Raw genomic sequence first — 25,486 nt, 5'->3', positions numbered from 1 at the left:
AGAGAAGAAATTTTGCCTTCCCCCTCTCAAACCCCAGAAATGCACAACCATGTTTACTCAGGGCCCTCAGGAAACTCTGTAATAGCAGTGCTGATCTTGAATTGCAGAGCTACTGCACCTCAACACTATTTCATGGAGGCTGATACCTCCTTCTACCTCCCCATTCTCAGAAGCTCTGAACAAGAAATGTTCCCCTGGATTTGGAACTTGATCTTGGACTCTTACTTCATTGCATAATTTTAAAAAATACTTTTTTCCTTTTTTTTTTCTAACCTAAGAAGGGATTAAAGTTAATTGTTAAAATCATGTGATATGCTGTGATTTGGGCCAGAATGGATTTGTCCTCTCTGACACAAGTTTCAGGTAAGAACTGGGTAAAGATTGAGGCTTTTATTCATCTGCTGGGTGTAGCTGGGGATTGTTCAGGCTAAATTCAAAATGTGCCTCAGACATTCTTTTGTCATCTGGATTGTTGTTGATCTGCACTTTACTTATATAAATGATGTGCAATTCACAGGAAAAGGAGAAACTGGACACTCCTTCTGACTCATTCTATGTTCTGTAGCTATCTCACTCTGAAAATGCTTTTATTTCAAGTAGCTGGGAGAGAAAAGCCTTCCTAACTTTGAAGTGGGTTTTACTGCATTTACAGGAGAGAGAGAGTGAGTGAGAGTGAAATCCCATTTCATTTTTAAAGTTAACTGTAAAGTTTTAATTAGGTCCTCTGAACAAGGATTCTGTGATGCTTTAGTTTAAGAGTTAGCAATAGCACATGATCCACAGACTTCCATCTGAAAGTTCAGTTGACAAAGGCCAACACAACTCTTTACTTTGTAACTCTGTAACCATTTATGTTTGAGGTGAAGATGTTAATATGGAAATTTTGTGAGCTGGGAACAACTACGAACTCTATCATTGTAATTTATGACCTTTCATCTGAGGCCAAATGTAAAGGCAATTGCAATTGTTCTATATCTCAAGGCCAGCACACAGCAGATGTGTGAAATTTGGAGTGCTAGACATAAACTTTTATTACCAAATTATAAATAATTTCTATCACTTACAATGTTCACCTTTCAAGTTCATCTTGATTAAAACACAAGGGCAGCATCTCGCTGATTTCCATGAGTTGTACAGCTGAAAAAGCTCTACCATGGCACACTAGGAAAAGATAAAGCAATGCAGAATTTAAAACAATCTACTGAGAGCCAGGCATGCAACATTTTATATCAAAATACTTTCTCATCTAGAGGACAAACAAACAACAGATAATCATTAGCCAATGACATCTGAATTCTATTTTCACTCTTGGAGATTTTGAATCCTTAAGGAGTCCATTTAAGGCTAATTTACCTCTAGGAACAGCACAAGAGACTGCTTTGAGACCTCTGGCAAACCAAGGAAAATTACCCAAATTTGGGTTCATGACTTGGTCTCAAAGTATGGAAGAAGGAAGCTAAGGATACAGAACTCACCAATCTCAATGCCCATGATTCAAATCTGATGTGTTTGTGAGGTTCACGGGCTGTGAAGCAGGAAAGCACAAGGATTTTGTTGACTGACAGCAGACAATCAAAGTATCCACACACATAGAAACTGTAATTAAGTATAAGCCTCAGCTAGCTAGAAAGCAGCCTATTGAGCAGAAGGCAAAAGGAGTTCATCAGTTTCGGATGGCTGGGAAAAATATAAATACAAGCTCTGAAGGCAAACTTGTAAGAAATAAACCAAAGAGGAAGGCTCACAAAACAAAGTGTCCCTGGTTGGATTTGCAAAATTGCCATGCAAATTTACCAGCCCAGACATGAAAGTTTTGTTTGCCCAATCTTTATACTGGAGATTGATAACAATGAAAACAGGAATATTCCCTTATCAAAGCATTACTCACTGAAGCCAAGGAAGCCAAATAAAACTTTGCAGTCTGCTCCCTGGAGTAACTATTTTATGTTCCTTTTCTGCTTCAAATACTAGATATAATCAAGCACAGTTGGATGCTCCTGATTAACATGACGGTTGCCTGGAAACACAGGCACAGTGTGGCCAAACTTCCCTGTCCCTGCCTGTGCTTGAACTCTGGGACAGGCAGGTGAATAAGGTCGGGTTTGCAGCTCTTGCCTCTTAAAAGCCTTTTTGTCTAAGCATTGGAGAAAAAATTGTTACTGGACACATGTTCAAAAAGAGAAGATAAACAACTCTAGAAAGAAGCGAGAATACAAATCTGTGCTCTGAAAAGCCAAGGTACATTTTCTCTGTATCATGAGAATTGAGAGGTTTGACAAGATACTAAATCAATATTGGACAGATAAAAAACCCCAACAAAACAAAACAGCCCAGAAGCTTTCACAGATGATTAACTCTTGTCACAGTACTAAATCCTAAAAAAAAAAAAAAAAAAAAAAAAAAAAAAATGAAAGAAAGAAAGAAGAAAGGAAGTATTTTCCAGACTTCAAGAGACAGCTGGGGGAAAGGAGGAAAAAGGAAAAACAAGTGAGATGATAGGGAGAAGTAGGAGAGTAGAAGGTGAGTTCAGTTTCTTTTTGTGCCAAGCTATTCCCAGGTGACTTAAAAAAAAAACAAACTCTTTTGTTTCTATGTTCACTGATTTCTCTGCAAAATGACCTTCAGCACTTTCCTGTCTAGTCCTGAACAGGACGCCTGTGAGGTGCTCACTGTGTCTCCGATAGGGACAAGATCACTTCGGAATTAACAGGGTCTCATTGGAGTAGAATAGAATGAGTGCCGTACTGGACATTGGGAAGAATTCCATCACAGAAAGGGTGATTTGACACTAGAATGGGCTGCTCAGGACGGTGGTGGAGTCCCCATCCCTGGAGGTGTTTAAGGAAAGCCGGGATGCGGCCCTCGGTGGAGGGTCTGGCTGAGACGGTGGTGTTCGGTAATAGGCTGGACTCGATGATCTCTGAGGCCTTTCCCAACGTAACCGATTCAGTGGGGTTTTTTTCCCCACAAAACACCCTGTAAGATTTTTTCCATAAGACATCCTGTAAGATTCCTCTCCGATGGGGTGTTATTTTGTGCGGAATCCCAAGCAAGCCATAAAAATCCCGCGCACCTCCGTGAAGGGGGCGGGGCCCACCCCCGGCGAGCCCCTGGGCAGGCGAGGCGCGCCCTCAGCCGCGTTCGGGCCCTGCGCGGGCTGTCCAGCCCGGCCGCCGTAGCGGGGCGGGGCGAGGTGGCGGTGGGCAGGGCGCGGGAAGCGCCGGGAGTGGCGGCGGGCGGTGAGTGCGGGGCCGGCCCGGCAATTGCCGAGAGGGGCGGCGGGCGGTGAGTGCGGGGCCCGCTCGGCAATTGCCGAGAGAGGCGGCGGGCGGTGAGTACGGGGCCGGCCCGGGAAGCGCCGGCGGGCGGGGAGTGCGGGGCCGGCCCGGGCCGTGTGGGGCTCCCGGGCTGTCATGGAGCCGCGCTCTCCGGCCGGGAGCTCTCCCAGGGCGCTGGGGCCCGACTGGAACGCGAGGGTTCCTCGGAGGGGAGCGGCTCTAAAGGAGTGCGTGCTCCGGGAAGGGGACGCAGCCCTGGGCGCCGGCGTCTCTGGTGGCGGTGGGTGTTGATGGGGAAACAGTAAGGATCCCTGGATTCACGGCTGGAATCGCCCCTGGTGATTTGCCCCGGTAAGCAACGGAATGAAGTCGGCAGCGTGCGGGTGTTTTCTGCCTTTGCTCAAAACGCAGAACAAAGCGATGTTAGAGCAGAAGTCAAGCGAGCACTGAGAGGGGGTCTTGCACCAAACTGGGTACGCCTGCTGCGTTCTTAAATCACAGCATCTTTCCTCTGTCATTTAATCACAAGGCTTAACTTAGTCTGTTGTATTATCTGAAGGCATGCTTTTACATTTATGCTTTTCTTCTGTTTGTGTCTGTTCTCGCACAGACTTCCGTGTATAGAGCATGGATGGGCTGCTCCCTCCACCCCTAAAGACACAAAACACCTATTTAGGCTTAGCCCTCTAAAAGAATTTTAGCAAAAGGTTTTAGGGATGATGAGGCCTTTGGCACTGTTTGGAATTTAAAAGATGCACAGTGTGGCAAACAAGGATTCTTAGTAATACTTTCAGAAGTAATAAAAATGCCAAAGGGAAAGTTGAATGCAATGGCTTTAGGAGCTCTGTCTCCCCACCTCAGCCCTTAAAGTTTTGCTTTCATTTCCTTCAGTATTTTCTCCTACTGAAAGTATTACAAATCAGGGGTCTGCATGTCTGTACAGAGTATTTAAAACAATGTGGAGGCATGTCTCTTATCCTAATGTTTTCTCTTCACTTCTCAGCTTACCAGAGAAGATCAAGATGAGTCTACGGAAGCAAACCCCCAGTGACTTCCTAAAACAAATCATTGGAAGGCCAGTTGTTGTAAAATTAAATTCTGGAGTTGATTATCGAGGTAAGTTCTCCATCTGTCTCTCACAGTGAGCAAAGTAATTCTTTGAGGAGGCTGGAATAGATGGAATAGATAGATAAATTTGAAAAGAAAAGCAGAGTGATCCAGAATAATGGAGTATGAGAACAGAGATCTCAGAATGGAGACAGTAAAAATAGAAAAATCAACTCTGGAGAAAGTGACAAAGGGGGAGGGGTAACAACAGGGGATTTAGAGATTAAAATTACTGATCTAAATCATTAGTGTCCTTGGTCACAGGTGATTAAACTGGATAATTCTGAGTTTCTAAACTGATACTTGGAAAGATTGTCTGGAATTACAACTCCTGAAATGGCCAGAAACACCTCTTCTTGGAACTAGATTTTTCTTCACTTTTTTGTTCTCTATTTAGGTAATACAGATCTTGATCCAGGAAAGCTCCAGAGTAAACTCTGCTGTCAGTCATAACAGAATTCTTACATGATGAAAAACATTCTTGACATTCTTGGTTAAACAACTGCCTAGATCTGTGTTGGATCAAGGCTCACAGAAATACAGGAAAAAGTTTAGTGTAGCTTTTGCCAAGTCTGTCAGCATACCTTCATGTATATAAGATTATAGATTTTTTTTAACCAGTAAATTAAACTTCTCTGTGCAGTGAAATGTCTTGGTCCTGCTCCTATTAAGTTAACAGTATCAACCTGACCAGTTTTTTTAGAGTATCCAAACTCAGTCAAAACTAATCATGTATCTTCTGCTGTGCTCAATTAAGAAGTTTTATTCTGCACTGACTTCAACATTATGGTTCTGCAACAGACCCTTACTTCAAGTGGCTTAGCTTGGCACCTGTGGGAGGAGACTTGTTGGTGTTGTGACAAGGAATCTTTGTGCTAGGACAGTTTTAAGTTGTTCACTGACAGAGCAAGCAGTGGCTTCTTACAGGAGTAAGAATCCTTACTTCTTACTCCTGTAAGAGTAATTAATCCTGTTTCTCTGCAGTGTTTCTCAGCTGACAAAATTTGCAGTCTCTCATTTCTTTGAGAACCACATTGTCTGAGCACTTCAGGTGGGGTTGGGGGCTTGAGAAGTTTGCTGCCTCTCTGTAAATTCTTCAGTGCAGGAGAATGTAGAGAGAGATCATTAAAGTCAATTAAAGCAAGTCCTTGTTTTACATGAGGGTACACACAAGGCAGGGCCAAACCAGATTTGGGTTCCTATTTTCATTGGGACCATTGCTACCTCTCCCTTGGTAAGATCCATTTGTAAATGCTGTAGATGAACTTACCCCTCAGCAGAGCTAGTTTAACGTGCCTGCAGTCTGACACCACATTAATTGAACAAGAGTTCCCTGAACACCCTTATTTGTCACTGGATTTTCCCCCCCCCTTCTCTTCCTTATTTCCCTGCACTCCTTTGATCTTGTGACAGAAAATTCGTGTAGTGTTTTTGTTTGAAAAATATGCACTTAGTTTGTTTTCTGCAGAAATGTGACCAGCATTTGTAAAAGCCAAACATTTCCAAAACAGCATCTCAAGCTGTTGTTGCAGATCTGCCCAGATTCTCCCCCAGGCTGTGCTGCTGATGTTTTTGTTGCCTCCACACACACCAGCCTCATGCAAGTGTTGATGTGTGACTGAACTGTCTTCAGCCACTGCCAAGTGCTGCAAATGTCCAAGTCAGGGAGCCCTGGGAAATGATCAGGGGTACATTAATGTATGGTTTCTGTGTGTAAATATGGATATGTACATTAAAACATCTCTACATACAGATAAAACAGATAAATTGCTAGCCAGGATGGGCAGTGATAATATTTGATGCCATTAGTGATATAAGAGTAAACACAAAGAAAAGTAGGAAGAGAATGAAACAACTGCACTCCATGAATGCACTCTAGGAGCAAGAGAGTTTGAAAATACTGCATTTATGGCCTACTGAGTTGAATGTAGCTCAGGTAAATCTACATGGTCCAGTTTTAATTTTGTACAAACATTTTTTTTTCTGTTCCTGTGTGGATACCTCAGGATTGCTAGAGTGGAAAAGAATCCTGACTTTAGTTTGGGTCTTTTCAGGGCATTTAGTGGCACTTTGTGAGCAGTTTTTCCTATGTCTGTGGAAACAGAGGAGAGAAAAACAGGAAGGAAAATAATAACCTTTAAGCCATGACAAGTTGGCAGAAGAAGTTGAATTCCTGATTATTAACTAGAAGATCCTGCAGTGACATTTCTGAAAAATGAGAATGTGTCCTGAGTTTTCTCCCTCTTCCTAATTACAGCTAATATAATACATTTCATGTCTTACTGCTAGGTAAATAGTAGGCGTTTTTCAAACAGAGGAAAAAGTTATTTAAGTAGTATTGTCTGTGCAAGGATAAAGTTAGGAAAACCCACATGCAAGAGGAAGATAAAACAACTTGTAAAAAGCTGTATTACCTCTGTGCTGCTAAAATGTGTATATTCCTGATCAAAAAAAAATCTAATATTGGAAATGACAGATTTTTTTCTTTAATTGCATTATCGAAACTGTAATTTTTTTTTTGTGGGAAGATTTCAGTGGCCTTTGTTGAAAAATGTGTAGAGTTTTGTTGATATCAAAGCAGAGACTTGCAGACAGTGTTCTCCTTGCTCTGTAAGCATGAAGACAAATATGTGTATGCTGTCTTCTATTAAAAGGGTTGTTTTTCATCTGTATCCTTCACAAGTTTTGTGACAACTCAGTTTACATAGCTTTGTCCCTAGGTTATCCAGTTACACTTAATGCCCCACGTGTTTTTTGGTGTGTGCTTAAAACACAAGTGAGAAGGGACAGCTTAAGCTTTCAATATGGAAATTGTCCATCTTTTGAAATAATGTCTTAATAAGTTTTTTTTTTTAACTCCCACAACTCGTACACCAACTGATACCATTGCTACCAGAGTGCCTGGGATTCCTTTCTCCAGCTGAATTCTTTGAAAACATCTGTCCACGCTGGGGTTTTTAGTTTGTTATAAGGATACAGGGGGCACTTTTTTCCTGTACAATTCAAGCACAGCGCATTTTTGTTATTTTAAAGTAAGCTCAAGCTGATTCTCTTTAAATTGCCACTGTTTTCAGGTGTCCTGGCTTGCCTGGATGGATATATGAACATAGCTCTGGAGCAGACTGAGGAATATGTAAATGGACAGTTAAAGAACAAATATGGAGATGCATTTATCCGAGGAAATAATGGTAATTCCTGTTCCTTCTGTTACTGCACATTAGAAAATTTTGTTTTGATATTCTGAATTTGAGGGGTGGCTGAGGTGTAAGTAAGCTGCCTGTAAACCTAAAGCTAATACTCTTTCTTGGAAATCTTTACAATATTTGCTTTTTACAGTTTCGCTTTCTAGGGTCTGTGCTTTTCTGCATTCCTGTGGTCCTTTTTTCCTCTGAACTTGAAGTTCATTTAGAGAAGCATGCTCTTTTCTAGCTTTATTGGAGCTTATTTTCTACTGTTTGACAGGCTTACTCTTTTGCACTTACTGCTTGCTTAAATGGCCTCTGCACCATAAGAGTTTGTGTTTTTAGGCAAGCTACTGCATAAATTTATGCCACAGTGCAGATATTACAGTGACACAAATATTTTCTGGTGAAGCAGTTTTCCAGGACTGAATGAATGCTTATCCTTAGTCCTGAAGGCTATTTTCATCTTTTGAGTAAAGATTTTACCACCAGTCAAAAAATCACTCATGCTTTAATATTGAGCCTTTGAATATCCAAGTGCAGTAGGTGGATTTTAGTGCACTTCAAGGACAATCCCAGGCTCCTGAAATGACTCTCTGGTATCAGGCTGTAATAGCAGGACATGCCAGGGAAAAGAGTATCTAAAAATAGAAAAGGTTCACAAGTTGGAGGTGAAGAGACTTGTAGAGGAGGTGAATGAAGCAGAGTTTGACCAAGTTGCTTGTGAAGAAAAGGGAGATCAGCAAGCAGGGATGGAGTAAAAAGACACAAGGACCAAACCCCATGTTAGAAAAAGAGTCAAAGAGAATGTGGCAGCAGTGTAAAAGAGCATTTTGGGTGGAGAAATAATCCTTGAAACAAGGCCAACCCTTGCTTTTTGCATGGCATTTGGACTATTATGCTAAGGCCTAGAGTGACATTTCAGCTGGAGAATCAATTAAGGAAATAATCTGTTAGTAAAGTTAAAACAAGGGGATGAGAGGCAGAAGGCTCAAGGACAGGCTGAACAGAGAACTAAAGACATGTGGCAGGTTTAGGAGCATAGTATCATTTTATGTTGTGACTGGATCTGTTCTGGGGATATCATCAGCCAAGCAGGAGGAAGATGTCTCTTCCTTCATAACTAATCATTAGCTTTGCCTTAAGTGCTTGGGATTTCCAGTTTTTATTGAAAGATCACAGCATTAGTGTCTGACACCTGTAATTCTGCTGCTGAAGAACTCTTACCATGCTCCCCTCAGCATTACTACAGGGCACTGCCTTTGTTCCTGCTCTGTTCAGCTACAACTGCTGGAGCATAGTTGGGCTATGAATAAAATAAATACTGAACCAAAGTAATACATAATGTTTAGAGCTAATGACATTTTTTGAAACTTAGACTTAAAGGTTGCCTGGCTTTGTTCATGCTGAATGGGATCTCTTACAGTGTCAATTTATATGCCATGGAAATAGGATGTTTTAAATAAAAAGGCTTCTGCATGTTATTTACCAGGGCCCTCTTCTGTGTGCCACTTCCTCTTTTTCACAGTGTTGTACATAAGCACCCAGAAGAGGAGGATGTGAAGATGCCAGAAGGAGGCTGTTTTTTTGTACTTGTGAGCCTCTTTGAAGTGATGAGCCCTATTTGATTTGTAGTTCAAAATCCACAGGTGAAATACACAAGTGTTTAAGTATTTTTTTTAAATAAATGTAAATGTGAGTAAACTGCCTGAATGGTTTTGTTTCAAAGCATTGCTTTGTTCCATTGTACAAAAGAAAAATCAAAAGGAAGCTTGTAATAGTGCTGCAAGACTAATTTGAAGCAACAGCTCATTTAATTATGCTAACAGTTACAAAAGTACTGATTGAAAGGTAAGCAGACATGGAGTAATTGCAAATCAGAGCTCTATATTAATGGCAGAACAATAGTTTAACTGATGGTGGGAAGGGAAATGCTAATGGTTTGGTGACAATAACCTGTCCCTTTTGGAAAACACAGGGTCAGCTTTAAATGCCAGGCTAGTAAGAGTCATCGACTAAAAAGTTCAGCTGTCCAAAAAATCTTGAATTGTGGATTGAATCAAGGGATGTAACAGTGACACTTCAACAGTTAGGGGTGGGGAAAGAATTGAATCAAATGGAAGAAAAGCCTTAAGGGTGAAAAGAAAGCTCTGTGCCAGCTGAGGAAGTCAGTCAGGGGTGAAGAGCTCTCAGTTGGTATGTCAGTACGGCCTAGTAGCTACTTCACCTCCTGCCTGGGTACCCCCCACCCTTCCTCTGCTTGGGGTGACCTTTTTCTTGTGCTTCTCTACCAAACACAATGGACTTTTTCAGTAAAAAGCAATTTTAACCAATACCTAAATCTACTCCTGAAAATACACTAGGAATCTGAAAGCTTTTATAAACATGCCACATGTGTCCTCTCCAGCCAGTTCCTTCTTTCTCCCATCCATTCCCCCCACAACCTGGTACCATCTCTACATTCCCTTGGCTGGCCAGGAATGAGAAGAAGTGCATTAGAGTATGGGGTATGCATTAGGGAGGGGGAACCTCTGAGCTGACAGCAGAGAGGGAACTTGTTTGTGTGTATTTTGCAACAATGCTCCCAGATAATCAAAGCACAGTGAATAAAAGCAGCTCAATTTTACATGGATACTTATTCCAATTTATAAGTGTACCTTCTCCTTTTACATGCAGTCAACCAAGAAGAAACCCAAACCAACTCTGAAAATTCAGATACTCCTTCACCTGAGTGTTCCTGCACTTTTAACATCACACACTCAGAATGGTTTTTTGTTCTTCATGATGAAGTTATAAGTTAGGGTAATGTACCTCATGCTGAGGCTATTGAGCCAATTTTTTACAGGAGCTTCCTGAAGCCTGGCTTTATTCTTTGGACAGTTTATAATGCCTCCAGGAACAAAAATACTTCTGGTTGTGGATGGATTAACACAAGACAACTGTGTGAATATAGCATTGTCCCATTCTTCCCAAGTACCAGTAGCTGTGATGCAAGCAGGAAATAGTAACATTCCAGTTATCAAAGGGAGAGAATGGGAACTGCAAATTTTAATTTTACTGGTTTTAAAGATGAAGAAATAATTCTAAATTATTTTGCAGTCAGTAGTTAACCTTTCCACATTAAGCACTTCAGAAGCCATGATAGAACACACAAATAGAGTTGCTACTGTACAATATGCTTCAATAATTTATCATTTTCTGACAAGGGTTGAAAAAGGTCCAGGATGTAAGACAAATCACCAACTTGCTCTTCTGTAAGTGACTTTTTTTAAAAATGAAGATGTTCCTCCAAGTGGGGCATGCAATTTTTCATTTGCCTTGTCATCTCTGCATAGCTGGCAGGTAACTGTCTGCTTTCAGTCCTGGAGACTGTCTAGATTTTGTTGTTAGCCTTTTTGTTTTAATATAAGACTAATTTTTTTTCCCTCTCCACACACCTACATATGTATAGCAACACATTTTGCAGACTTTGATTTAATGTCAAAAGTTTGCATGGTTAACTTTTTGACTGTGGTTCAGTTTCTACAAGTCTAGTTATGGAACATTTTTCAGTTGTAATCTGCTACTTCTGGTGGTCTAATCACATACTAAACTCTATATAAATATAAATACTATGTAGTTACATGCCAAGGGGATTTTAAATGTATTCTAGGTCATGAAGTCATCATTACTGTGTGAGGTAGACAGGAAGATTTGCATTGAAGGTCAGTTGTAATTCATATTTAAATTTCAAAAGTAGCAAAAGAAATGAAGCATTTACTTCCTACAATCACTGACTTCCAGTTCATTTTACAAATTCTCCATGTGACATCACTTACCATATCCTGATGCTCTTGCCCCAATACCTGTGTATAAAAAAGTTTCACTTTGGGATCAAACTCATTGAGATCAGAACTGCCCATGAAACATTAATACCTTGAACAACCTGAAAGCATTTGTCTACCACTTTACTTAGAAGAATGTACCAAAAATTAAGTAATCCAAAACTAACAAAAATTACTGAATTTCAAAGACTGAAGCTGCACTCATGTTGATAGTCAGAACTTTTATGCAATGAGATCACACTGTGAAACCATGGCCATTCAACCACTACCCCCACCCTCAGCAACACATTCAGTTCACAGACACTCTGTGAAGAGCAGTAACTGTAAATTTGCTATACACCCACATCCAGCACAAGTTTCTTGCACTGGAAAAGCCAAACTGAGCCACACCTCCTTAAACAACAGCCTGGCTGGGAGCAGCAGCACAGCATACCTCATGGAAAGTAGAGAAAGCCTGGAAGAGGGAGAAGGAGGCAAGCCAGGTCCCTACCAAAGCCTGGAGTGCCCTATATAAAGGGAGTAGAGCATGCTAGGAAGGTTTTGTTTTAAAGGTGTATACCCTGATGACCACTCACTTTTACAATTTGTTTCCCCCTGGTTCCTAGTTCAAAGGGAATCTAATGCAAACCTATGCTCAACATCAATTTGAATGTTTTCTGTCTTTTTTGTGATATTATGACAAAACAGCCACTGAGAGCCCTTCTGGGTATGACTTGGCCACTAGTTCCTCAAGCTTTTTCACAGCTCTGGAACCCAGCTGTGTTGTTCCTGGGAGATAAGAAAGCATGAAAGTGTTTGCAAAGTGACAGCCTTGCAACATGTGACTGATGGTGCCAGAGCAATGTCTGATCTTTCATATCCCAGCTCACAGCCATGGCCAGCTCCAGCCCTGTGTTGGTTTTGAAAACAAGCAAGCTTTGGAGTCAGCAGTCTCAAACTCTCAGATTCCTGTGCCAAACTGTTCTCCAAGGCCTGAAATCAGATGGGAGGGGGCATTTCCTGGGCTGCTGTATTGACCCTGAGTGAGGGACCCTCAGCCACAGGGTCCCTCTGCCAGCTCACCCCCACTCAGTGCCACAATCACACCACCTGCCTGGCCTCGCCTTTGTCTAACAGAGGAGCAACAGGAGATCATCCTTTAGAACAGAGGGTTGGTTTTGTGTATGGAAATTATAAAATAGCTCAAGTGGCAAAAAGGGAGAGCAGCTCTCTATGGATGGTTTGCATCTGCTCTGTGCAGCACACTGTGGGGAAATCCATGTGGGCTCTGACTGCTGCTGTGTGCATGTGAGGAGCCCAGCATCTGCATTTTACCTGCTGTCTGTATTCCTCATCTTACTCAGTCTTAGTAAAGCAATCATTAAGCTATTTGTTGCTAGGCCTTACCTCTTTCTCTCCCTTCCCTCCCCTCAACCCCTCCTCTAGAGCAGAACAGCTGTCCAGGTTGCAGTAGTTACCAAATAAAATAAAGGGTTATTTGGGTTTGAATTTGTAAGGGAAAGAGGCTCACAATGTATGTTGCATGCATGTGTATGTGTCAGTTTGTTCCCAGAAGTGACATTTTGTTGTCTTATATATCAAGAGTTCTATTATCACTATAGTGCAAGGATTCCGTGTTGCCAGAGTTTCGTACCTCCTCAATGTGTCTTGTAGGCAGCTCCTCTAAGCTCTGACTCTTCCTGGTCCTTGCAGCAGCCATCTGACTCCAGATCCCACCAATCCACTCTTTTATAACGCTGTTCTTATTGGCTACAGGTGTGGCCTGTTAACATCAGACCTGCTCCTGATCTTTAGTAATTGGTTCAGCTGCAACTCTTTAAGGGATAAGATTACATTCTATACCACCTTCATTTACCCATACTGGATCCCCCTACAACGTTTTAGTCACTGTCACACTTCAGTAAGTGACAGAAGAACAGCAAGAAGAGTCAACTGGATAAAAGTGGAAGGACCTTCCAGTACTTTTGCCAGCCCTAGCTTTGCCTAACTTTTAGAAGTATCAGAAAAACATCCTGGTCTCCCCAAACACAGAGGCACGGGCATGCATAGCTCAGCCCCTGAGATGTTAGTTTGGACATAGTTCTCCATTCTCCCTGTGGGACTACCATGGGTTTTTAACTACTCATCTCACAGCTAGCCACTGCTCTTTGTTTTAAAGATGACTTGAAATATTCTTAAATAAGGTGGTGCTGCCAGCTTTGCTGGTTTAATGATCAGTTCCTTGTGATCTGAACTCAGCTGTTGCCACCTTCAAGCTCTCTACTTGATCAACCTGCCCACTCTTCCCTAAGCCCCCTCAAACTTTGTTCACAGGACTCAGGTGACTGCCAGCTGACCAGGAGAACTTCTAACTCATTGAAACCCTTTTTATCTTGCAGCAGCAAAGTATTTCCCTACCTGTCAATGAAGCAACCAGCTTGCTCTGGAGTGTCAGCTATGAGTTTCTTATGTCCATGCCCATATTACATCCTGATCTCCACTGCACCTGCTCCACATCTGCTGGCCCTGATGTGCTCTGGTGATGTGGAGATGTAGAAGCAGCCTGCAAGAAGGACTGAGTTTCTGCACCAAAGAACCTGCAATGTTATGGGGTTTATAATCCTTCAGTACACTTATCAGTAACATTTCAAGTTATATGGTTTATACTCTATCTTAATTATCAAATCATTAAGGAGTATACACAGTTGTTGAAATACACTAGTATTTGAAATACACTAGTATTATTTCAAATTCCCAGCTGTGGTCTGTGGGGATTTTTTTCCTTCTAGAAATCCACTACACAAATGCTGCTGGGAAAACAATAAGTAGGGTGTAAGTTGTCTTATGTCCCCTTCTCCTGACAGCTTCCTGCTAACAAAGAAGTTTCTGACAAGAAAAAGCAAACCTCTCTCCAGTTCCAGCAGTGCCACATGGTCTGTCTGGGCCCCACAGTCAGAGCTGAGCCCAGGCTGAGCTCAAGTGACTCCAGCAGGTCACAGCCCTGGCCAGAGGAGGCTGAGGCAATGCTGTCCTGGTGGGTGATGCAACCCAAGGCTCTGAGAGGGCTGTATTTCTTCCTGGAAACATCTGCCTGTCACTTGACATTTGAATGAGCAGTTGGAAGCTGCTGGTAGGTGCTCGTGTCACGGTAATGACTGTGACAGGCTTTTCCATCTCTGAGGAGGAGATGGTTGTGACATTTGCTTTGACTGTGGCTTTGAAGCCATGGAGTTCCTGTGTTTGAGAGCAGGCAGTGAGGATAAATGCTGTGTAAGGCTGTATTTCAGATCAGCCCAGCAATTAACACTGTCCAGGCAGTGCCATCTGACTGCTGCTGCTGAACCTGTGAACAGCAGCATGCCCTGCCCTGCCAGAGGCTGCTGCAGCCTTGGAAATGAGCATGGACAGTTCAGTCCTGCCCTGCATCCTCTGCTGTTACACATGGGTTGGATCTGTTTGAGCCTCTTCTGCCCACAGCTCTCCAGGGGGCACCAGGCACTGCTGTTTCAGGGTCTGCGCTTGGCCGCTTTTCCCTCTTTTCCGGGTGGGAGTCAGTGGAGAAATGACCCTCACTGATTTTAGGAATAAGTTAGGAAGAGAAAACCATAAGAGACTAGCTGGTTTCAGGAAAGGATTTGTCATCAATACAGCATAAAGGTATTCTCTTTTGTGTATAAAGGATGGGCAATTACAAGCTGGAACGAAATCAAGAATGCAAACTTGTCCTTCCTCCCCCTGAACTATGCTCTGCTTCCCCTGAGTAAAGGAAAGAAAACTACAAGACTTACATTATATCTTGAAATTCAGTGATTTTAAGGCATCTTTCAAATGCAGAGGAGAGCAGGCTGGTGAGAGCCCAGTACCACCAGTTTCCATACTTTCCAACCAGTTTAACTGCTGAGAGCTGGGCTGTCAGCCTCAGAACCTCAGTGCCAGCCTGGCATTTTGTGTCTCTTCCAAAAGACAGGCTGCAGAGCAGGGCAGGCTGATGGGAACAGTGCTAATAAGTGAAGCATCTGCAAACTAGGCAGAGGTCACCAGGATGCCCCCTCTGGACAGCCTCACACAATGGTCAGTTCCCAAGCAGGATCACAGATAAGGCACAACTGGCAGGAATGGGCCACTGGCAGGGAGCAGGGTGAGCCTGGTGATGGAGGTCAGGCCATCAGAGAGCCCTGATCCCCAGAGCAGTCTGCAGTGACAAGGGACAGGATCAGCTCTGCCACCGACTGCCAGCACAGCTGCAGCAAAGCTCGGGCAAGGAGCCGGGCTGACAGCCTGGACACGAATACAGCTCATGTGCTGGGGGACAGTCACACTTATCACATGTTTGGTCCCCTGTGCCAGCTTCGGGGGATTTGTGGGGTGTTGATGGCTCCTTCTGGCAAGGCTGGCACATGGGATGAACCTTCCCAGCCTTTGTAGCAAAATTCTTCTTTTACTGCCAAAATTAATCCCATGTAAGCATGAGAGACAGGGCACACTGCTGGGGGCACATGGAGAGGGCTGATGTGGCTTGGCTTTGCTTTGTTTCAGCATGGAAGAGGGGATGTGTGTGTGGAGAGGGTAACAGGGGAGAAAAAGTCCCATCATCCTGCACCTCTGCAGAGGAGTTTCAGGGTGTCCTACACAAACCCCATGATTTGCTGTGGGCTTCCCCCTCCCTTCCCTGCTGGTTGCCTTTCTTTTCATTGAAGAAACTTGGACATTTGACACACACACATACACAAAAAAAAAAAAAAAAAAAAAAAAAAAAAAAAAAAAAAAAAAAAAAAAGTCGAAAAAAAGGGGTAGGATGTGAAGAAAAAACCCCTGATATTATTAAAGCAGGATTTGGGCACTGGCAGAGAGCTGCCGTGGGTATTAGCAGTAACAGCTGCTGCGCTTCCCATTAGAGGAGCAGACAAGGAAGGTCCCTGAAAGGATGGTCTTGGGCAGGCTGGCAGGGCAGTGGTGGCAGCGAGCCCGGCAGCGAGCGTGTCCCAAGGTAAGCGCCGGCGGCAGCGGCAGCCTGAGCCCGGGCGGCCCCGGGGAGCAGCGCTGCTCCCCCGCGGGGATGAGCACAGCAGGGCGGGAGGGGAAACGCCACAGTCGGGCAACACCCGAGGGAAAGAGCTGCTGCTCGGGGCCACTGCCGTGAGCTCCTGCAAGAATTTTATCCAGCAAGGACTGTTTAGGGGTGCCCAGAAGGGAGGCTGGCTCCATGAAGCGGAGACATCCTGCTGCTGGTCCAGCAGGGCTGGGAGAGTTAGCAAAGGCTCCTGTGATTCTCACGAGCATCTTCTGGCACACAACTGGTTGGAGTGGCAGGATGCTTGGCTGTGGAAGGTTAAACTGCATCCATCTGCTTGCTGCTTTAGGCTGGGCATGAATTGGTCCCCTCGCAGTGGTGCTTTGTTAGTTGGCTGCAAGTTTCAGAGGTGCTTGAGAGGGAGGTGTAAGCTAGACCTCCTCAGCCTCTGTTGCTTGTGATTTATTTACATTTACTCATTGACTAAGTGTAATGACATCTAAGGCAGGCATGTTGAAAAGATGGTAGAAAGTGCTACATTAAAATCAGAAGCACCTGCTTTGTGATATCCATTACAATAAATGCCACACACTTATCCTTCATCTTCACTTTGAAAAGTGCATTTTGAAAAAGCAGAATGGCACAATATCTGTTCAGTCTGGAAAAGTGTTCTGTGCTGTCACCACAGAGATGAAGCTCTGTGATGGCAGGCAGGGACAGGCTCTGCCCTGGGCACCAGCCCCATATGTGATGGGGCCTGCAGCAGCTCTGCAGGTCCAAAGGGCACATGTTTCCCATATTGATCAGGCTGCACATTTGGGCTGAAAGTGGTGGAGGGTGCTGAGCGTGGCTGTACAGAGTCTGCTCCTCCTCCTAAAACCCACAAGATTTTTTAAAGCAAATATTCTCTGGCTGCACCCTCCATGGGCAGCTTCACAAGAAATCCATCCTCTTGTGGGCTGCTCTTCCCTCTCCCAGCCTGAACAGTTCACTTCAGAATGTAAATGCTGTGGATTCCCAAAGTGGCTCCAGGTGCCACAGCGATCACTTATTCCCTTTTGTTTAAAGACAGCAGGGAGGGCGGCTCTGGAGATCAGATAAATCAATGGCACCATTTGGGAAGCCATTGCTTTGAAGTGAACTCCAGGTTGTTTCCTGCTGTAGGATGGAGGATGGTGGGAGAGCCCACACTGCCATTGTTGGCTGGGCCTGCATGACCCTGTGCTTGGTGTCCTGTGCGGCCGCCTTCTCGCAGGGCGCCAGCCTTTCTGCCTGCAGCGACATGATGCCCAGGCACCTGAGGGTGCAGCTGCACAGCTCCAACAGCAACTACGTCACTGTCCACACCAACATGTCCTTCTTCTTCCCAGGAGACAAGGTGCCAGGTAAGGAACAGCTTCTAAATCCTGCATCTGAAAAATGCACGGTAACTTATCTCAAGTGATGGAATTAACCTCTGCGAGGTCTGGGAAGAGGGATAACTGCTCTGAGTGAGCTGCAACACCTCTCTTGTCATGAGGACATGAGGAATTCTGTTTGCAGCACGAGTGCTTTGGGTGGGATTCATTTATCTCAACTGTGTCTCAACCATACCAGACAGACCTCATTACATGCGATGGCCCATGTGGGTAAAGTCACCTTCCCAGCCCCTCTGCACCACTGGAAGGGGTCTGGGCGACTCACCTGTCTCTTGGGCATGGTTGGCAGCATTCCCCATCCCTGGCATTGCTGCTCCTCAGGCAGATGCAGACAGAGCTGAGGCACCATTCCCCAGCTTGGCCACTTGCCCATTCATCCCTGTGCAAAACAAAACCCCTGTGTGAGCAGAACACGAGCTTTCGCTCACATACAGAGCGGTGTCCAAACCTCCTTCTCTAAAAATGGCTGCATGCTGCCTGGTCCAATGTGGTTAACAGCTTATCATCAAGGAGGGATGGGGGGGAAGTCTCAGGCAAATCCTGTGTGCAATTACACATTGCAAAACCAAAGGTAAAAGTCTGGCCTTCTGTATCTAGCATGTCCAAGACAGACTGTGAGGACAAAGGCAGTAAGGTGTTTTCAGCAGTGTTGCCCAAGTCCCAATGGAGTTTTTTCTGGGAACTCCATTGCAGGCAATTCACTCCATAACAGCAAGACAAATCCCCTTGTGTCCTGTGTTTTGTCTTCCAAAAGTGACAGTAAGAAGCACCCGGGATTACATGGGCTTTATGCTGCAAGCTCGCAGAGTGTCCAACAATGAAATTGCTGGCATGTTCATCTTCTTGCCTCCCGGTTCCAAGCTGCTGACTTGTTTTGAAGATGGTGACACTGTCACACACTCAGACAAGTCACTGAAGAGAAACCTGTCCTTCGTATGGAAAGCACCAGACCAACCCATTGGAGACATCAAGTTTTTGTAAGGACATGGTGATTCCTAATCAGAATTTGTGTCTTCTCTGTTACAGGCTGTCCAGCACAGTGGTTTATGTATCTTGAACCCAATATAGCTAAATACTTACCAAATGCTGCTACAATATCCCAGCTGGTACATAAATCACCATTAATATCTGTTGCATAGTGCTGCCTTTTATTTACATGGTCACTGTTTTCTCAGAATAGATACCCTGGAAGATGACATCTTAAGCATTTTAGGAAACAGAAATGTTAAGGCATAAGGAGAGAACTGTGACCATGTTGCCTGTCTTTGTAAATAATACAGCCCATAGGACTTCCCTGCCTAAAGGATAATCTTGTATATCACTTCTTAAAAAAAAAAAAACAAAAACAAAAAAGACCAAAAAAAGAGAAAAAAAGACATAGTTTAGAAAAAAGTTACATGTAAACAGAATTACTCACAATAGAAAAACAGTGAGCACTGTGTCAAAACTTGACATGTCTGTTTTGCACCCAAGTCCCAAACTGTCCAAGTAGCTGAGTTTTGATTTGGAATGAAATTAAACATCTTCTAACTGACTGCCTTAGAGGAAGCACAGCAGCCTTTCATTTCATAAGATATTAAATTGTTATATTTCAACTTTACAAAGTCACTTAGAAACTACTTGGCCAGATCCTTGGCTGCTTCCCAAAACCTAAGTGTCCTGTTGAGTGTTGTGGCTTGAGCATCTCATCGTGATTCAAGAAAAATTCATTGAAACAGAAATATTGCTGCTTGGAATTTCCAAATTTTAGCCATTGTTTTATATCAGAAAATACTATTACAGTTTAAAGAAATACTATTAAATTCACAAAAAACCCCAAATAAACCCAAACAAATCCCAACAAGACCTAGTCCTAGACACCCACTCTGATATTTCTTTCAAGTCTGGTCTTTTATGCTCCAAGTTGATATGTGATAGACTCTTCCTTTTTATCCTGTCACAGCATCAGGAAAAATGCCTTTTTAGGCTTAAAAACACCTTCTAAGTGTCATCTGGCACAGGAAAACCCAGGTTGGTTTCCCCTTAGATAATTCTCAGAAGCAGCTGAGCAATCTGAGCTGAAATTCTCCCAAAATCTCCAGCTTAAATAAGGCTCTCGGGGTGCAGTTAAAGGTTGGCCAACACAGTTTTGGCACCTGACAAAAAGCAAAGGATTAGGCAGACTCAAATATCAGAGGGTGAGAAGAGAGACTTTTTCTACCCCTTACCTATTCTACTGTTTGTACAAGTTACATTGGCTTGTTTTAATTAATAAATACCACTGTTGTTTCCTTGCCTACAGAAGATTGTAAGCAGAGCTAGTCCAAGTTTTACAAATGTACTTCTATCAACATGATGAATGTAATACAGCTTTTTAAAATATTTTTTTTTAAGTTCCCACACATTTTTTGGCTGAACTTAATTATTTATTGAGTGGTGATTCTTCACCCCAAATCTTTCTTATGGGATCTGGTACCTTTTATTTGTAATAGAAAATGTATGACAGGCTAATCCTTTAAAATACTTTTTCATTGGTTCTCTCTTAGATTAAAGCAGTCTTTGTGGTTAGCTAAACAGTCATATGTTTTATTAATGCTACAGAGCCAGTAAATTCTCGCCTGATTATGTTTTAACAGCATCTCCATAGTCCAGTCATACTTTGTTTACTGGGCAAAGATTGAATCTGCTGTTGTGGCTCAGGGAGGGCAAAACAAGACTCTTGCTGACAAGAAGCCCGATGCTGTAGCCCACACGCCCCTGCAGGGACCAGCTGACCCTCACCCCACAGGTATGGGTGAGCAAACCTTTCTTACCAACATGCCCTGCAGAGTAGTTCTACAGCTTAGTCTGGCCAAGTGTCCAACACAAGTGGACCCATTTAAATCCAGTATCTGTCAAGGAGATCAGTGATGGCCGTGGTGAGCTCCTTGATGTGAAGGTGGGGGTCAGTATTTGAGGTGTGGGTCAGTATTTGAGGAGCCAGTTCCAAGGAGGGCACCAGGAAATTAAATGGGGTTGCCAAATCTTATGATTTCAATGCAAATCTTAAAATACTTTACCTAATCTCAGCTCTTGAAGAGAAGGATGTGTAATTACTAAGGTTGCCTAAACAGAGGAACATACTTGTCTCTAAATGTCATTATTGCCCTCCAGGTATATATTTAGTTGTATTTATGCAGCCTTTGGTCAGTAAGATGCTCCAATAATTTACTTATACTTAAATCAGATGTATATCTCAGCATTTTTGGCATGGCACCAAGGCTGAGTTTTAATTATTTTTTTACTTGACTGTAAAAAAAATTGGCCCACTAATTATTATTTTACTTGACCAGTACATAGACAGCTTTGCTTTGCTGCTTTAATTTCCATGTGGGTTCCCTCTTCAAAATAAGTGACATGAAAATAAAAGAGTCACTGTTACAAACCTTCCTGGCAAACCTTGGCACCGAGTGGGATTTGAAATAAACAAACCGAAGACAATAGACTTCTGCTCCTCTGTCCCTGACTTTTGTTTTGTCTCCCTGCTGGCCAAGGTCCCATCTCTCCTGCAGCTGCCACTGGCTCCCTGCTGCCTGCCAGCCCCACTGGCACGGTGGCAACACCAGCACCAGAGCCGGGTTTTGGTGTCGGGTCGGAGACTCGTCCCGTCGCTGAGCCAAAGCAGCCGGGCCGGACTTCGCGGGCTGTGCCCAGCAGGAGTATCCGGTCCAGAGGCCGGGGGCTGGAGCCGTCCCTTCCCACCCAAGACGTTGGAATGGTGGATGCCTTGCAAGGTTCCCTCTCCCAGGACAATGCCTCCAGCTACAGCAGCTTCAATGGGTAAATCTAGGTGGTGGGAAAAGCTGTTTCTCCAGTCCTTGTGGGGAAGGAAAATAGTAATAGCAGATGAACAAGGAAAATGTAGGAAGGTGCCTGTGTGTAGGAAGGTGCCTGTGTCTGGGAGAGGTGAGAGGGTGTTTGTTTGCTGAGATTTTGAGAAATAAACCTTTGGATATTGCACATGACAGACAGTAACAGGGAGAAAATCCAAAACTCCTAAGAACCCAACGCTGTGTTGCTCAGCACAGTGGGGGGCTGGTCAGGTAGTGGAAGGATAAAGTGATAAAACCTATCGACTGCTATAACATTTTTCTGAAAGTGCATACAACTATTCAGTGAAACAGTGAACTTAGCAGACCTATTTCTCCATCTGCAGGGAAAAGGAAAAAAAAGGATGCAAAGCAATTATGAAATTTGGGCTGGAGGATGTCTGCTCAGAAATTTTAGAAGGTTTGGGCTGCATGAGCTTTCATGCAACATTTCATATTGTGGGTGAAAATGATGGGGATAGGAATCAATGATCAGGCATAATTCAAAATACAGGTTGTGTGATCCATGTTGACTGCATGCATCCCAAAACTGCTCTAAGGAGCAGCACTTCTTGGTGGTGGGAGCTACAGGTGTCACTTGCTAACCCTGCCTTTCCTCTGTCCATCTTTCAGAGCAGGAAGCATTGCCAGTGCTGCCACCCTACAATTGTGTTTGATGTGTACAGGCAACAGGAAGGTAAGCACCAGGACTGGGGAGGACACCCTAGCAGCCCATGAAGGTGTCATAAGTGGCTAAAACTACACTGAGACTGTTGAAAGTTCTAATTTTTTTCCTAAATTGGAAATTGGGGTTAATGTCTCTTTCTAGTTTGTTGTTTTTTGTTTTTTGGGTTTTTTTTTGAGCCCACTGCCTGGGTTTTTAAGAGGCCCACTGTAAAAACAATTGCTTTCCCTCATGTAGATGTGACTACAGGCTGCTGGAAATGTGTGTGCTTAGACATACAGGACACAGAGTTAACAGGGTAAGTCAACTATGCAGGTGATGGAGAGAAGAAAAATACAAGGAGAAGAAAGAATAGACCTGGTTTCCAAAGTGCCAAAGGAGAAAGAGAAATAATCTCTCAGAACATAAAAGAGAAAGGAGACATAAGGCACAGAATGAGCCAGAAATATTTAGGAAGGAGCAGAGGACAGAGAACAAGTAAAGGAGAGATGTACCACGAGCACCTGGCATAGCCACGGAGAAAACTGGAGAACTGGCAGTAGATGGAAACCAAAGGGAAGGATGAGTTTTTGCACAAGGAAAGATCAGAAGAGCATAATGAAACAAAACCACTGAGAAATTAGGCAAGAAGGAGGAGAAGTATGAAAAGAAAGGAGAAATGAGTTGAGATAGGGCAAGGACTTAAGAGGCAATTCCATTTTCTATCCCAAAGTCCCAAGTCCTGCAGCATATCCTTACAGTATGGTGTTTGCATTTTAAGGGCAAGTGACCCATACACATGCAGTCCTAACTTTGCCAGCCTCCTACTTTATAGTTTGCAGTCCAGCCACTGGAAGTCTTCTATTTACTACTGTATTTTACTAGCACCTTCAGAAACCATCCCTTCCACAAAGGGTGCTCTGACCCTCCACTACTTTGCTTCACAGCTTGCCAGGGCTCCTACCTCAGCTTTGTGCTCCTGTCACGCTGTCTTCCCAGGAAGCTTTAGAAATCACTAATGATGGTAGAGGGTGAGAGTTTCTCTGGTGTAATTAATGGATGTGTGAAAAAGCCTGCTGGGCTGGACAGGCTGGAGAGGTGCCAGCTACTGAGGGCCAGATCCAAATCTCAGTGGAGCCAAATTAAAAACTCCAGTACATTTTGCAGGTTTTGGATAGGGGCTCAGGTGCATAGTGGGAATGGAAAAATTCATTGGGGGCCTCCTAAATTGCATGCTTGTTCCCCAGTTAGTCTTGGATGATACCTGCAGCAAAACCTGAGCTGCAGAACTGGCGTGGAGCAGCTGGCATTTTGTGACAGTTAAAAGAAGGTGCATGGAACCAGACAGTGCCCAGAAACAGGCAGGAAACGACATTCCCACTAAAATGGGTGGTTAAGCAACACAGAGGGGCATAAGATTTCAGACTGGCTGTGTAAACTGAGAAAGCAAGACAGGCTTTGGGGAGAGTTTATAGGTTGCATGTGAATGCCCCAAAATTGCTGATGGCAAAGGCCATCCCAAGTCACCCATGTTCATCCACTCCATAGCCTCAGAAGGGGAATACTGAATCCCAGTGGGTCCATGTGAGCCTACTCTTGCAGCTTGGCTGGGAAAATCACACCTGCCCTTTCAGCATGACCCTGGTGCCACTCAAGGCGGGAATTGTTTATTAAGTGATATTATTTTGTGATAATGATGCCTGTGAAAAATACCACCACCACCACAGCAGGAACTGCAGATATTTAGACAAAGCAGTGACCTTCCTCTCCACCTGTGCCCTTCACCTTTGCCCCTCCAACCCACACTGCCTTTGCCCCTGGGACCAACTCCGGTGCCTTGTTCCTCTCATGGTAACTCTGGTATGGAGGGTTGCATTTGCTTCATTTTCTAAAAGCTACTGAGTAAACAGGGAATAGAGAGGAGTTAATCTAAAGCCAGAGGGACACAAGGGCATCAGAAACGGAGTTGAAGTGTTCCATGAGGTAGGTAGTGAGAACCTAATCAGCCCCCTTTTCTCTTCCCTCCTGCATGTTTTGGCATGTTTTTGCTTTCAAAGGGCAGTACTGAGAGAGGGACCATCTTGAAAGCCTCCCTACATGTGACAGCGTCTCCCTCTGCCCTGCACGTACGCACTCACCTGGGCGGTGTTGCTGCAACCACAGCCTGGCCTGGTGATGCCAGCACCGCTGGCAATTTGTCCTCAGCCTCAAGGCAAATGGCAGGAAGAGAGTTGGCACCACAGCCAGAGGGGGCAGGCACCAGGGCCGAGGAGGACAAGGATGAGCAGGAGGCAGCTGGGAATACCGTGCCATGGGTGACCAGACCAGCTCCCGAACCTGCTGTTCCCGGGATAGGGGAAGGGCCTGGCAGAGGAACCCGACTCCCTGCAGCCCAGCTTGGCATCCTCCTGGTCTGCACGGCCGTGCTGGGCCTGGCACTGGCAGCTGCCGTGCGCTGTGTGTGTGCCCAGCAGTGCCACAAGCGGGCCGAGGTGACCTTCGGCGAGCCCGACCCCGACGTCATCACCATCACGGAACACGGGGCGGTGATGCGCTTCCGAAGGACCCGGGACAACAGCTTCGTGCTGGTGCCAGCCCAGTGCAACTGGGTCGGCCCCTCGAGCAGCACCAGGAGGACCGTGGTGCTTTAGTCCCTCTTTGTGCTGCCATGCAGGCAGACAAACCCAAAGCAGCCAGTTCAGACAGAGGTGTTAGGCAAAAGTATCAAAACTACAGCTGCTGGGGAAATTGAAACTGATAGATTGCTCAGTGTGTTAAACTTACTGCAATTAATATTGTATATCTGCTCATTAGCTGTCACTGTGGCAGTGACATACACTTCTTCTGTTGCCTTAAGGGTGTAGCCAAAAATAGAAATTCTTTCTCTGCACTGTGGTATTGACTCCTGTTTAATCTCAGAAAAAAAGTTTCTAGTGTATTTCTTTCTAGGAACTACAAACCCAACCATTCTCATTTAAGAACTTACAGGTTTGACTCTGTGCACTTGGTATCCCTCAGATGACAAATATTTGCTCAAGATTTCAAGTTGCATTTTGAAAATAAAAAGCAATAACTCATTAGTGGAGAACATTGATCCCAAGAATGCTGAATTGATCCATGGAGTGAAACACAGGATGGCAGACATCAGCTTTTGGGGGAGAAACATGCCTCCTCATCAGGTGCAAATGGAAGAAAA

General features: G+C 44.1%; 2 protein-coding genes across 6 annotated transcripts; both read left to right on the top strand.

Annotated features, from left to right (window-relative positions):
* The first annotated feature begins 3,103 nt into the window (after window positions 1-3,103).
* Window positions 3,104-14,127, top strand: LSM6 (LSM6 homolog, U6 small nuclear RNA and mRNA degradation associated). Of its 5 annotated transcripts, none has more exons than XM_071431493.1 (4): window positions 3,104-3,239; window positions 4,282-4,394; window positions 7,460-7,573; window positions 13,770-14,127. In XM_071431493.1, the coding sequence occupies exons 2-4, from the start codon at window positions 4,301-4,303 to the stop codon at window positions 13,796-13,798; spliced, it is 237 nt and encodes a 78-aa protein (XP_071287594.1). In that variant the 5' UTR covers window positions 3,104-3,239; window positions 4,282-4,300; the 3' UTR covers window positions 13,799-14,127. The 5 variants fall into 5 exon arrangements, with proteins under 5 accessions (XP_071287594.1, XP_071287590.1, XP_071287595.1 ...); XM_071431489.1 differs by lacking the exon at window positions 13,770-14,127 and adding an exon at window positions 9,096-9,271; XM_071431494.1 differs by lacking the exon at window positions 13,770-14,127 and adding an exon at window positions 9,096-9,271 and having other exon boundaries at window positions 3,161-3,285.
* Window positions 14,128-17,629: 3,502 nt separating this feature from the next.
* REELD1 (reeler domain containing 1) lies at window positions 17,630-25,180 on the top strand. Its single transcript, XM_071431488.1, has 5 exons — window positions 17,630-18,776; window positions 20,415-20,566; window positions 21,312-21,597; window positions 22,260-22,323; window positions 24,348-25,180. Exons 1-5 carry the CDS (start codon window positions 18,463-18,465, stop codon window positions 24,939-24,941), a joined length of 1,410 nt encoding a protein of 469 aa, XP_071287589.1. The 5' UTR covers window positions 17,630-18,462; the 3' UTR covers window positions 24,942-25,180.
* Window positions 25,181-25,486: the final 306 nt, after the last annotated feature.

The sequence above is a fragment of the Agelaius tricolor genome, unplaced genomic scaffold (genome assembly GCF_023055355.1).
Source record: "Agelaius tricolor isolate 1412-34295 unplaced genomic scaffold, bAgeTri1.0.p SCAF_8, whole genome shotgun sequence".
In the NCBI taxonomy this organism is placed as follows: Eukaryota; Metazoa; Chordata; class Aves; order Passeriformes; family Icteridae; genus Agelaius; species Agelaius tricolor.
This window is presented reverse-complemented; position numbering and strand designations above follow the sequence as displayed.